General features: G+C 43.8%; 1 protein-coding gene across 4 annotated transcripts in view; it reads left to right on the plus strand.

The window, feature by feature from the left end:
• Nucleotides 1–889: 889 nt before the first annotated feature.
• The window catches only part of ZEB1 (zinc finger E-box binding homeobox 1), a 213,111-nt gene continuing 199,790 nt past the window's right edge, over nt 890–14,210 (plus strand). For all 4 annotated transcript variants that reach the window (XM_057541985.1, XM_057541987.1, XM_057541986.1 and 1 more), the window contains exon 1: nt 890–991. In XM_057541985.1, the coding sequence (XP_057397968.1) occupies nt 934–991 (58 nt within the window). In that variant the 5' untranslated portion in view covers nt 890–933. The remainder of the gene's footprint in view (nt 992–14,210) is intronic.

Genomic DNA, 14,210 nt, shown 5'->3' on the forward strand with positions numbered 1-14,210 from the left:
GGAAGGTCATTCGCAGCCACAGCTGCCCGTCTAGGTACTAAATCGCGGCCTGTTGATAACCTCAGCTCTAAGTCTGGAGGCCTCGGATCTGGCCGGCCGGGGGCGGGGGCGGCCGAGGTGACAGCAGGTGAGCGCCCGGCGCGGAGGAGGAAGTGAGACAGGCCGGCGTGGGCATTACTCAGGCCGCGTTACCGCCGAGGTGGCTCGCAAGCGGAACTCCTCGCCCCTCCGTCGCTCCAGCTGGACTTCTATCTCGTTGAAGTCACTTCCCATCCCGGGTCGCGCGGGGAAAAACCGTGCGTCCGAGGAGGGGCAGAGAGTCAGACGTGCGGGGTCAGGTGGCCTCTCCCCGGGCACCGCGTGTCCCGAAGCAGGCCCTCGCCGCTCCCCGGACCTGCCTGTCCCCGATCCCGGGGCGTCCCCGGGCGGCCCGGGGTGCGTGAGCCCCCCGTGAGGAGGAGGGAGGACAGGTCGCTCCGGCCACTCCGGGGGCAGCTCCGAGGACACCGGATCCCGGGGAGAATCAGCCAGACCCGATCGTGCCCCTGGCGGCCGCGGCGGGTGTGGCCGGTTCAGAGCCTCCTACTTTACCTTTCTCACTCCGACGGCCAGTCGCCCTTCGGACCACGTCCGCACCGCTCCCCAGCGCCCCCGCCCCCAGCCCGCGACACCTGGGGGAAACTTCTCCCTCGCCCCTCAATGCAAACTCGGCCGCTCCCCCAGCGGCCGCAAACCGTCCTCTCCCTAGCAACAAGGTTCCGGCCGTAGAGCGAGCGGCTCTAGGTGTAAGGAAGGTGATGTCGTAAAGCCGCGAGTGTCGTAAACCAGGTGCGGTGGGGAGGGGGGAGGGGTGGAGGCGGAGGGGCGGGGGGGAAGGGGGAGGGAGGGAGGGGGAGGAGGTGACTCGAGCATTTAGACACAAGCGAGAGGATCATGGCGGATGGCCCCAGGTGTAAGCGCAGAAAGCAGGCGAACCCGCGGCGCAATAACGGTGAGTGGCGGAGGGGACCGGGGAGCGGCGGAGTCAGGGGGAGCCGGGCGGCCGGGGCGCCCCCGGGGGCGAGGGGGGCGAGCCGGGCTGGGGGCGGCCGGGCAGGGACGGGCCAAGTGGAGTGGGAAAGTAGAAAGTAGTGCTCTCTGCCCCCCTCCGGGCCGCCGCCTCGGGAGCCGCGCCGCGGCCGCCCGCTCTCCCTGAACCGTTATGTCTCTTACCTGGTCTCTCCGCCTAGCGGCTCCCGCCGCCCCTGCCGCCTCGCTGGACCGTTAGCCGCCGCCGCCGCCGCATCCCCGGCGCAGGCGGGCGGCCGGGACGCGGCGTCCACTTTTCTGGGCTCCGGGGGAGCGGCTGTTGCTTCTTTTCGCACTTTTCCCCACTCTTGTGCCCCTCAGCGCCCCCCTCCCCTCCTCCTCGGCGCCCTCGGCGTTTCGTCCCCGCGGCGCCGAGGCCCCGGAGCCGAGGAACTAACTTGTGCCCGGCGCTGCCTGTGTAGAGTGGCTTCCGTGCGCCGCAGCCCCGCCGGCGCCGGCGCTCGGGCCCCGCGGCTCGGGCGGGCGGGCCGGGCTGCGGGCGGGCGGCGGCGGCGGGACGCGGCGGCCGCGGGCTGCGTGTCGTCCGTGCGCGCGTGTGCGCGGGCGGCGCGGAGCGCGCGGCGGGCGGCCGGGCCGGGCCGGGCCGGCGGCGGTAAAGTTGGGACCGGCCGGCGAGGCGCGCTTGGCGCGGGACGGGGCTTCGCGGCGCGGGGTGCGGATGCCTAAGCGCTCTTCCTCTCCCGCGCCCGCCGCCGCGCCCCGAGCGCGGTCCGCGTCCCGCGGGGAGCCGGCGGGGGCGCGGGCGGGCGGGCGGGGCGGGCGCAGAGCTGCGGCCGCGAGAGCCGCGGGGGGCGGCGGGTTTGCGGAGTTGTTACCTGGTCTCGGGACCGGTAAGCACCGCAGACAGGTCCCCGCCCGGGAGGACGCCTCCTCCGCGCCGGGATGGGGTGCCGAGCGTGCGCCTCCCTTGTGCTCTTTCGGTTTGGGGAAGTTGTTACCTGGGCCGGACGCGCGGGGCGTGAAGCCGGCGAACGGAGCTTGGACGGCGCTCCGGATCTCGGGTGGAAGGAGGGTGGGGGAGGGGCGGCCGGACCGACGGACGCGGGGCGCCGCTGCCTGCGCTGCGGGCCGCGGTGTTTACTGATGAGTGCCGTTGCGCCGGGGACGCACACCCGCCCTGCCTGGCGTGAGAGTTTAGAAAAATAACAATAATGACGAGAGAGCGAGCGCGAGCCCCGAACATGTGGTGGTGGTTTGCACAGTCGCCTTCTGCAGTTGGGAGAAACGGTGTAAGTTGACTGCATGTCTGCTTATCTCGGGCGCCGCTGTGCCCGCCCGCCCGCCCACCGCTCGGCAGCGAACGTCTGCTGGTGGGTATTGTCTGGACAGTTCCTGCGGCGACAGGGCCGAGGCTGGAGCGCGGCCCCCGCCCGCCCGGTACCTGTTTGGAGAATAATGGGCGGCAACGGCCCTGCCGCCGGCTGCGGCCGAGTCTATATAAGGAATTGCACGGACCTAACGGACCGAGGGGCTCGTGTGGGTTCCTGCGTTATTTTTAAAACGAGTTTCTGAGAGTCGGGAAATAAAGGCGCCTGAAATGGGATCGCCGTGTCCGCCAGAAAATGAGGAAATGCGGGTTTAAGTCAGAACTCCCCGGCGCTCGCCCCACCCCCACGCCCTGGCCCCCTTTCTCCCTCCCCTCTGGGATGCGAAACGCGAGGTTTTGTAACCTTTCCTGGCAATTTCAGATTTTGTGTGGGATTTCCTGTCTCGAAGCAGATACGAAGCTTTTAGGCGGTTTCAAGATGTTTCCTTCCAATCGTAAACGTAATTTTAATATATTCGAGTCGACATTAGAATCACCGCTTTCATGAACGGTGTTAGTTATCCAAATACACATTTGCATTTTAAAGACCTCCGTTAGCTATGATCGATAACTAATATTGGGCGTCCTCATTGTGGAGAGATGACTTGTTACGGCCGCAGCGGAGCACAGGCTATTGCAATTTTAATTTCCTGTTTTAGCGTCAAATTGTGTGTGCTATATCGAGCTGTTGCTGCTGTGGCTTTATGAAAGGTAAGTTGGTTTGGAAAGGGCTGTTCGCGTTTTACCTTATTTAAAATGTTCGTCGCCAGAGAAAGGGGCTTTTCTTGTTGCTGACGACATGTGTGTGACATGTGAGTCTGAACCACCCAGCGTCTGTGCAGCTGCTGTAAACATGTTTACCTGAGCAGGAAAGGATGGATTTTCCTCCTAAAGATCCTGTGATACGAATATTACACCCATAAGGCATATCAACAGCTGACTTAGGGGGAAAAAGCGATCCTGAAAGGTACTTGAAATCAGCAGGAAAGAGAGCTGCTGGACGGCTGCAGCAAATGGCAACTTGCGCAGGTAGAAAAAGATGGTGTTTAGTTTTCCCCTGCGCGTGTCAGCCCCTCCAGTCTGCTGCTTTCATTCTCAAGGGAGCGATTTATTTACCGCGCTTGCTGTCAGTGTTTTTCCTTTGTGTTTACTATTAGAGAAACAGATTTGGGGCTGTTTAGCACAAAATGTCTCGTCTGCAGTGTGCATCACTCTGAGAAAACAAAAGGTGTTTCAGATAGCACTGTGCTACTACAGGTATCTTCCATTTTCATCAGTGTTGGCTCTGTCCTTGTATTTCTTTTTGTTCTCAGATGCATTTCATCCATTGCTGATTATTACAGCCACGCTATTCGATTAAGCCTCATGATTTGCGAATTAAAAATGAAATTGTATGCCATTGTGTTGTGAAACCTCAGGATAGGTGCTGGTTAAGATTTCTTAGCAACGCAGTCATATTTAAGTTGCAGTTGTTTATTGGAGAGAATCGCTTGGAAAATGTTAACTCTTAAATCTTTTTAATGAAGGAATAAATGATGTATACAGTGGGAGATGGTCATAGAGATACTTTATGCTGTAATTTATATGTAAATAATTTTTTGTTCATTTTAGAATAAGGCATGCAGATTTTCTGCTAAGCCTTCAGTAAAACATTTAAATTTCCTTTCCGGAATATATCTGCAGAGTAGGATGTTAATGGGAGCATCAGGTAATGTAACTTGACAGGGGTAAAACAGTTGAGCAAGGTTTGGCCAAAGCCTGAAACCTTATGTAGTAACTCTATGGTGATGATGTTAGTGGCTTAAATTGATTTTTTTTTCTTACCGTTTATAATGTAATGCTTTGTTTGCTGTATTTTAAAAATCTGCCTTCTCATTTTCCACTTATACTCTTTGTGGTTACTTATTTATTTGTCTGTTTGAGAAATGTACTCTAGCTGCTGATGACCACATACTGATTAATTCACTCTAGATGGACTAACAGGTACATATCTTCTGTCATTTGCATTTCTACTTGCTGTCTTTGGAAACCACCAGTAGAGGATGCTAACAAAGATGATTATTGGTGTAGGATACCATGAATCTGTCCATCTCCTGTTGATTTGGGACCTCTGCTTTGATAGGGACCTTCCGTATAATTCCGGGTCTTACCCTTATTTCAAACTAGCCCTGGGTAAATTAGGCATAAGCATTTTCTAGTCTGCTAGGACTGGAAAGAAGTAGGATTGTTTTAGCTTGAACAGTTGTATACTTTTGGTCTTTTTAAATCTTGCAACTGAGATTGCTGTCAATTTAGTCTTGCTTTAGACCAGTTGTATTACTGCTTTTTTAAAGAAAGTTTTGTTTTACGTTGTTAGGTTTGGAGAAGAATATGTAATGATTGGTCCATATTTATTTTGCATTCTTACTATATTTTCTAATCTTCTTTTTCATTCATGGTAAGATCCCTGGAAATAAATATTTTTAGACATTAAAAAATGTAACTAGTTGAATATGGTAAGAAAATTGGAAATTAACTGATCGGTGATACTGTGTAATTATTTTTTCATAACTTACATAGACTTAAAACTATACATGGGTTGGCAGACAACTACTGAAGAAGGTATTTACCAGCAGTCACTCAGATGTTAGCGATTTTTATCTTTTCCTTCCCCTTCTAATTAAGATTTAGAATCAGGTAGTGTATAAATTTTAAATTTACCAATTGTAAATTAAGGAATGTAAATTTGTTTTGAAGTTTTAAATGCATTTAAGAGTCTCTGCAGTTTACTAATTATTGTATGCTTGTATTCAAAGAATTCTTACTTTTCAATAAATATAAATTGGTACTGTAACTTGTATTGCATGAGATTTAATGTATTTAGTTATGTCTTTTTGGCCTGTGTCTATATAATTATGTTAATGTTACTGTAAACTTTTAGAAGCCTTTCATTAGGTCAAATGTTAGAAGTATTTACTTCCCTAATTTTTTTAATGGTATTTCTGTAAATGCACCAACACCAGTACCATAATGCAACAGTAATACTCTTTATCTTGAAATAAGTAGGAATTATGTGAATTATCAGGTAAGCCTGTGTGAATTCTCATTTCAGGGTGTCATAGTTCTTCGAGAGAGAGAGAGAGAGAGTGTGTGTGTGTGTGTAAATATAGTTTTACATTTCCTGACACAGTTCTTGAGTGTGGTTTTCTAATTCCTAGAGCTCAGTAGTGAATAGGTTTGGTTACTATCAACTTATTTTTTTATGAACTGAGGAACTTTACCACAAAGCCATGACATATACAGTTGTAGCATGGAGCAAAACTTAAACTATCTTATAAATTGAAAGCACCAATCACTTGTTAAAATGACCCTAGTATAAAAGCATATGAAATATTTGGTTAGTACTTTTTTTTCTTTCTTATATCCAGTGTTTTTGAAATGCCATACCCTATGTTTGCAATTTCAGTGACTTTGAAGCCTGTGGTGAGAAAGTTGTATCAAGTTGAGAATGATACATCTAAAATAACTTAATTGTTTCTCATAGTTGTGTTTTTTTTTCTCCTTTTTTGGTTTCCCCTGTATAAATCACTTCTAAGCATGTGATTAGAGCCAGATGTAAACACAGATGCAATATCATGTGGAATTATATTGTTAGCTACTCTTAACTACCTGTAGTGAATTGCAATGGAGGAGAAGAAAAGTCATGCAGATGTTGGAAGAAGATATGCATTGGTGTGCAAAAGTGCAATGAGAGGTTAGAGGACTTGGTGAAATGGTAGAAATAGTATTTAGGACTGAAAAAGGTTTCTTAATCCTTGCAGTATGATCACTAATTTATGGGGAAATGTATGTTCATCTCTAATAGAGCTATAAGCTAAATAAAACAAAAGTTCATTGTTGAAAGAAAAGTAAAAATTTTTAAATTAGAAAGATACTCTGATTAGGAAATATAATAAAATGTATTTTTTAAAATACTTTTAAAAAGGCTGTATGTTGTGCCTGTAACTAGCTAAATGATCATTAAACTAGTTATATTAAAAGTAGAAAATAAATGGATATACACATAGTAGGAAAAGTTCTGTAGCAACCCTGGTTAAATTTAAATGTGATCTGTTATACAAGCATTGCTATAGGAAATAATCTTTCCTTTGGATGGGACAGTGGCTTTTTTTCTAAGTTTTTCCAGCTTTATTGAGATGTAATAGGCGTACAACATTGTGTAAGTTTAAGGTGTACAGTGTGATGATTTGATACATGTATATATTGCACATGTTTGCCACGATAAGGTTAGTCAACACACCCTTCACCTCACGTAATTACACTCTGTTGTCGCCATGGTGAGAACATTAAAACTACTCTCATAGCAGCTTTCACGTACAGCATACAGTTCTGTTAACTAGTGTCCTCATGCTGTGCATCAGTTCCCCGGAGTTTATTCGTGTTATAATTGGAAGTTTGTACCCTTTGACAGACATCTCTATGGGACAGCGTTTGAAGAATTGTATCTGCAAAGGAAACATTCTTAGGACATCGATTTTACCAAATACAGTTTTTCAGTATGCTGTGCACGTGATGGGGTGGGTTATGCTGCTTGTTAACCTGAAACGGAGTGTCTTGGAAGTATGGCAACATACTTAAATAGCACGGTGCTCTCTAATGAGTAAAGTTTGCCTGTGGATTGTGTTCAGAGAAAAAAATTTAATGTTTTCAACTCACTTCATTAATTTTGTTAAAACATTTTGGAGTATATCATTTAGGTGTAGATAAATCCAAAGATTCCAGAAGGAACAGCCAAAAAAGCGGAATTCAAGTCCCTGCTTGCGTTACAGCTATGAAACGTTTTATTAGATTCTTATTTTTCATTCTCTAAGAGGTTGTTTTCCTCTCGTTTATTTCGTCAAACGTTTCCTTGTTATTTAATACAGGTGCTCTGTAGACACAGGGCATGCAGTTAATGGTCCATGTACACATTTTCTCCTCCAGTCAACTCTGTTCCTGGGACTTGATGTGCAGGGTTTGGGGTCTGCGCTGTAGCTGTGGGTGGAAGACCTCATAGCAGGGCAGCCTGGAGGACCTTCATCCTCGCTTTTGCTGAAACAACTGCATCTGTGCTGGAATTATTAGGAACAGATGTTTCGTGACCTCTTAATTCCCACTCCCCTTCCCCCGCCCCTTCCCCATCCATATTTAAACTTCAGTGTGAATGAAGATAAATATGGGAATGATGTCAGTTTCTCATGTTTATTATTGTATTCTAAAAATATTGCAAGACATCTCTTTTCTCTTTTAAAATGTTCCAGTTTCAAAATTTTAGGTATATTCTAATTCCAGCTTTTAAGATATTTTAAATATTGTGATACCAATTTTCTTTTTATAAAATGTGACACCACTATTCTTTAGATACCTCAGTTACTCTTCATGGTCACCAAGCCACAATATAGTCTAATTTCCCTTATTTTTAATGTCTTTATATCCATTTAATCTACAGATCTAATTGAATGCTTGGTTTTTTATTAAATGCTCAGGGTGACCAGTTTGTTGATTAAAAAATTCATCATTCTCTTGGAATCTTACATTTTTAATATGGAAGGGACTTTTAGGGAATCATCATTTTTAATCTGAAAATTGATACAGATAAGCTGCAATTTAGGGCCTTCAAGTAGAAACTCCATACGAGACTATAATATGTGTTTTGAGAAGGGGCAGTGGTGACGCGTGGAATAGTGGGTAGTAAAATCCTTAACGGAATACAGTGTCTGAACCTGGGCTCAAGTTAACGTCACTCTGACTTAGATACTTGCAAAGGCTCTCTGAACATCACTGTATCTCTAATGTTTTCTCCTTTCTACCCTAAAAAGCTAAGTTGCTATTCATTCCTATTGCTACGTCACTTTTCTAAATCTCTTTTGATACTCTTGTTTTTTATTTATTTTTTTTGGTTGCAGGGGAGGGAATAGTTGGAGCAGAAAGAAAATAATTTCATATGAATAAAAATTAAGAAAATAGAAATTGTGGAGCTGGAGGGATTCGGGACAATCATCCAAATCCATTTTTTTCAGATAAGCAAACAGATTCAAAGAGGTAAAAGGACTTTGCCAAGTTCCTATTACTAGTTTGCTTGGACCAGGGTACAGCTTCCCAGGCTAGTAGCTTGGTATTCCATTATTAGACCGTTTTATCTATGATGATAACAAGGAAGAACTAGAAGCTGCGAATTTTCAAATTTGTCATAGTAAAAACCAAATGTATTGTGTAGAATACTCAATCACCTCATAAAAATGGATTTCTAATTATTCCCGTAAATCCATCAAATTTAACAGTTGATGTGCCGGTATCACTTAAAACATTTCGGGTGCAGGGAGTTGGTTTGGTCTGCTTTGAGGCATACTCCCATTATTTGGATTGTAATTTTCCCTCTTCATTCCCTACCTCAACTCCCATTCACCCTGTCCTCCCCAACCCTCACTTCCACCCAATCTAATGTGTTTTATATATATGTCCTTGGCTATGTCTCTGTCCTTGTAAAATTATCTAGTTCTTTGTGTGTTTTGCATCTGTGTACCTGATATTTTGCTGTATATTTTACTTTCGCCACCCCGTGTTGTTCGAGATCTGTTCATGTTCCTGTAAGTACATCTAGTTCATTGCTTCCAGCTGTGCAGTATTTCATGGTTTGTGTCAGCACTTATCAATTACTCATCAGTTCCCCTAATGAGGGCTGCCTAGGTTGACTCCAACTCTTGGGTACAAATAATTCTGTAAAAAGCATCTTTTTACATGTTGCTAATGGCTGTGGAAGAGTTTCTCTGGGAACATACATCCAGGCATAGTATTGCTGAGTTATAGGTTAGTCACATATTTAATATCACTAAATTCTGCCAGATTATTTCTAAAACGGCTACACCAATTTTTACCTTCACCAGTGTTAACATAAAAATTCCTATTTTTGTCAGCTTTTGGTATTGTACAACATCTGCATTTGGCTAGTTTGACAGTTGTTAAATAGAATATTGTAGTTGCTTTAATATGTATTTTCTTGTTTACTAGCGAGGTTGATTATTTCTTCATATCCTTGCTGGCCATTTGAGTTTCCCTTTCCATGTCTGGCTTATTCATACTCTTTGCCCTTCTTTTTGGTTCGGTTTCTACTTGTTGATTTCCTAGAATTTCTTGTGTATTTGAGCTAGTAATCCCAGTCACCTGTTGACTTTGACTATGGTATGGAAATCCCTAATTTTAATATATTTACGTCTGTCAAATTTTTGACTTTGTGGGTAGTAAGAAGTCCTTCCTAATCCATGAATTGCAAAGATATTTTCTTAGATTTTCTTCTAATAGTTTTGTAGTTTTACCTTTCATATTTAGGTCTCTGGTGAATCTGGAGTTCAATTTTTGAATAATAGTGTTTCTTTCTGAAGGGGAGCAAACATAGTGGTTAAGGGTTTGAGTTGATCCTATAATTTACTAGATGAGTCACCTTGGCCAAGTTACTTAGTCTCCGTATGCTTGAATTCTCCCATATGTAAAATGGGGATGGTAACCTTAGAGTTTATGAAGCACTGTGCTTAGCACAGTTTTAAGCATTCAATAAATGTTTGTTTTATTTATATTATTAGATTATGTTTGTTTTAAATGCATCTTGCATCAGCTGACGCTTAATTCCTTATTCTCTTGTCCACAATTAACTTTAACTGACATACTGCCATCTAAAAGGATGTTGTTATAAAATTTGTCCATTGCTTCTATGGCTTTGACTTTAAACATTGCTTAGTTGTTCTGGCCTTAAGAACAAGGCTGTCTGTTAAATCAGTAATAGAAGAGTAATATACACTGAAGCTTCATCTTATAGCTATTAGTATATGTTTTGTGGCTTGAGGAAGGCTGCCTTGAACTCTTTTTTAAAGAGCATTAGATTGAGAGAGACGTCACCATATTACCTTATGTGTAATGTTGACCTGAACGTCAAGGGTAATGTCCCAGTGTTACTCTATTGCATAAAACAAAGAACCTTGACCTGGGGAGGGTAGATAGGGTTAGAGGGAGGCTCAAGAGGGAGGAGATAAGGGGATATATGTATACGTATAGCTGATTCACTTTGTTTACAGCAGAAACTAACACAACATTGTAAAGCAATTAGACTCCAAAAAAAGATGAAAAAAAAATTGAGTAGCTTAATGAATGTGGCATCCACACCTTTTCATGGTTTCATTCATTTAGTTTGGAATATATCGAAGAAGACAGTTGTATGTCTTCCTAAGACATAGTATGTTCTTGTGCTTATGGATCAAGGCAATCCTAAGACGAAAGTTAAAACGCTACCCTGTTTTGTGTGTGTGGGTTAATAGACTTTATTGAGGTATAATTTGCATTATACACTGAAGCGTCATCTTATAGCTATTTGTATATGTTTTTAGCTTGAGGAAGGTTGTACGTATACACTAGTGTGCATGTAACATTTTGGTGAGTGTTGACACGCCTGTGGCTACCAGGGTAACCACCACCACCGTCAAGATGCAGAACGTTTCCTGCTTGTACCTCATCTCCGTCGGTCCTCCCTGCCTCTGCCCGAGCAACCACTGATCTGGTTTTGATCCCTAAAGGTGAGATTTACCGTTTTAGGGTTTCATATAAACAGAACCATACAGTATGTGCTGTCTGTGCTCTTTTGCTCAGCATCACGTTTTCATCGTGTTATTGCCTGTGTCAGTAGTGCATTCCTTCTGTGTTGCTCAGTAGTCTTCCATCGTGTGATGGAATTGGTTTCTCTCTTCATCTACAATGGGCTTACTACAGGCAGACCTTGGCCTTTGGTTCCAGACCACCACAATAAAATGAATATCACAATAAAGTGTGTCACATGAATTTTTTGGTTTCCCAGTGCATATAAAATGTTTACACTGTCCTGTACTCTGTTAAGTGTGCAATAGCATTGTCTTAAAAAACAGTGTGCATACCTTAATTACAATACTTATTTGCTGAAACATGCTAACCATCATCTGATAACAGAAGGTTGCTCCAAACCTTCAAGTTGTTAAAAAAACAACAAAAAAACCCGCAGTGTCTGCGAAGCGCTGTAAAGTGAAGTGCCAGAAAACGAGGTATGCCTGCATTTGAGCTGGTTCTGGTTCTTTGCTGTAGAATAAAGCAGATATGAGTGTTCACATCCCATTCTTCTTGCGAGTATATGCTTACATTTCTTTTGGGCAGAATTGCTGGCTCATGTAGTAAGTGTTCGTTTAGCTTTGCAAGAAACTGCCAAACTAGTTTCTAAAGTGCTTGTAACATTTCACCTTTTACAGTGTATGAAAGTTCTAGTTGCTCCAATCCTTGCAAACGTTTGTCCACGTTTTAAATTAGGCTATTCCATGGATGAAGAAAATGTGACACATAGATACAATGGAATATTACTCAGCCAGAAAAAGGAACGAAATTGAGTTATCTGTAGTGAGGGGGATGGACCTAGAGTCTGTCCTACAGAGTGAAGTAAGCCAGAAAGAGAAAAACAAATACTGTATGCTAACGCATATATGTGGAATCTAAAAGAAAAATGGTACTGATGAACCTAGGGGGAGGACAGGAATAACTATGCAGGTGTTAGAGAGTGGACTTAAGGACATGGGGAGGGGGAGGGGTAAGCTGGGATGAAGTGAGAGAGTGGCATGGACATATATACACTACCAAACGTAAAATAGATAGCTGGTGGGAAGCAGCCGCATAGCACAGGGAGATCTGCTCGGTGCCTTGTGACCACCTAGAGGGGTGGGATAAGGGAGGGTGGGAGGGAGGCTCAAGAGGGAGGGGATATGGGGATATACGTATGCATATAGCTGATTCACTTTGTTATACAGCAAAAACTAACATATCATCGTAAAACAATTATACTCCAATAAAGATGTTAAAAAAAATAAATAAATTAGGCAATTCCAGTAGGTGTGTAGTAGTATCCTTTTGGTTTTCATTTGGATTTCACTGATAACTAATGATGTTGGAGTATCTTTTGATGTACTTAACGGCCATTTCTGTATTTTCTTTTGTGAAATATCTGTTCTAATCATTTATCTACTTTTAATTGGGTTGCTTGTCTTTTTATTATTGAGTTGCAAGAGTTCTTTTTATATTCTGGATCCAGGTTCTTTGTTGTATATAGAGATTGAAAATATTTTCTCCCTTTCTGTGGCTTGTACCACATTTGGTGAAGTCCAATTGATAATTTTATTCTTTTAGGCTTTGTGCTTTTTGAATTCTAGGAAATCTTTGCCCAGTTGAGGAAGATTTGCTGCTATGTTTTGTTTTGTTTTAAGTTTATAGCTTTAACATTTAGGTCTGTGATCCATTTCAGGTTAATTTTTGTCTCTACCTTGTTTTGATCTTCATCTGCAATCCTGCCTGAGACAGCCTTGAATAGTTTGCAAGAGACAAAAACTTGATCTTACTCATCAAAATTCAGCATGAGAATTTCTATTTGAGGTTTTTAAGAATATTTTTCAGAACCTAAGAACCAAAGCTCTTGATTGTAGAGGAACACAAATCCTGCTTTCCTGGTTTTATACATTTTTAAACTGAGCGCAGTTTCATTGTGTCTAGTCAGCGTTTTCAAGTTTTCTATGTCCTCAACACACTTTGACTTCATGGAGACGTTCAAGGCTAAAGTTTCTGGGAAAGATGCTTGAGAGAGAGTAGCCAGAGTTGAGCCGAGTGTGGGTGTTCTCTTGGTGGTCTCTTACTCCTGTGTGGTGTCAGTGAGCTTAGCACTTCACTCTTACACTAGCCAGTTACTTCTCCTTCCTCTGGTCTGTCATGCAGGCTGCTGCCAAAATTATCTCTGTGGAAAAAGTCTGATTCAGTCACTACCCCAATTAAACCCCTTCCTTGGATCTTTATTAACTTACAGGACAAAACCAAGATCCTTCGCATGAGATCCCAGGCCCTGGTTTATGGTCCTGCCCTGCTGTTTCTTTCCTCTCTCTGGTGGCCCCTCCGACCTACAGATTTCTGGGTTTTTCTCCGTGTGTTTGGAGGTACTTTTGTTCCCTCTACCTGGTACACACTTTTTTCCCCACTACCCCATACGTTTTGGTATGTTTTGAAAGGTGGACAGGAGTTCATCTCAGGTATTTCTTCGTCTAAAATGCTTTCCGTGATCCCTTTCCCATTTGTCAGAGAAAGTTAATTCTCTTCTGTTACACCTGTGGATCCATCTTTTATACTTGTATTATTGTGCTTTTTCTGCTGTGTTATGGTGTGTTTCTGTGTCATCCTCCCTACCTGACCCTGGTTTCCTTTAGGATGGAGACTGTCTTCCTCACCCTGGCATGCCAGGGGGTGGTCGAGTGGTAGTAGTGACGTGGCAGGTACAGCACCTACTGCATTTACGCTGCTCTCCGCCTGCCAGGTGCTGTTCTGAGTGCTTTACATTTGACTAGCTCGTTTGATTCTCACGGTGATCCTGTTACGGTTTTTAGACCCTTTTTGTAGGTGAGCAAACAGGCAAAGAGATTAAGTGATTTACCCAAGTTCACACAGCTGATAAGCAGTAGAAGCGGGATTTGAATCCATTTAGATCTATACTCGTAGCCGCTGCCCTTTCTTGCCTCTCAGTGAGCTGGCACATGGTGGGCATTCAGTGCTCGTTGAATGAAGGTGAACCCTGGGAGAAGAATTTTATTGCCCTGCTCCCCTGTGCCCCAAGGGTAACTTGAAAGGCTATTTAAAAATTTTATGTATTTTATAATATTTAAAAGTGTATACATCTGAGTTGGTTAATATTATTTTTACTCAATTGAGAGCTTTTTTCAGTTCATTCTTCTTGGACTGGTGTTTTTTGTTTTTTGTTTTT

Source organism: Balaenoptera acutorostrata, chromosome 3 (genome assembly GCF_949987535.1).
Source record: "Balaenoptera acutorostrata chromosome 3, mBalAcu1.1, whole genome shotgun sequence".
Classification (NCBI taxonomy): Eukaryota; Metazoa; Chordata; class Mammalia; order Artiodactyla; family Balaenopteridae; genus Balaenoptera; species Balaenoptera acutorostrata.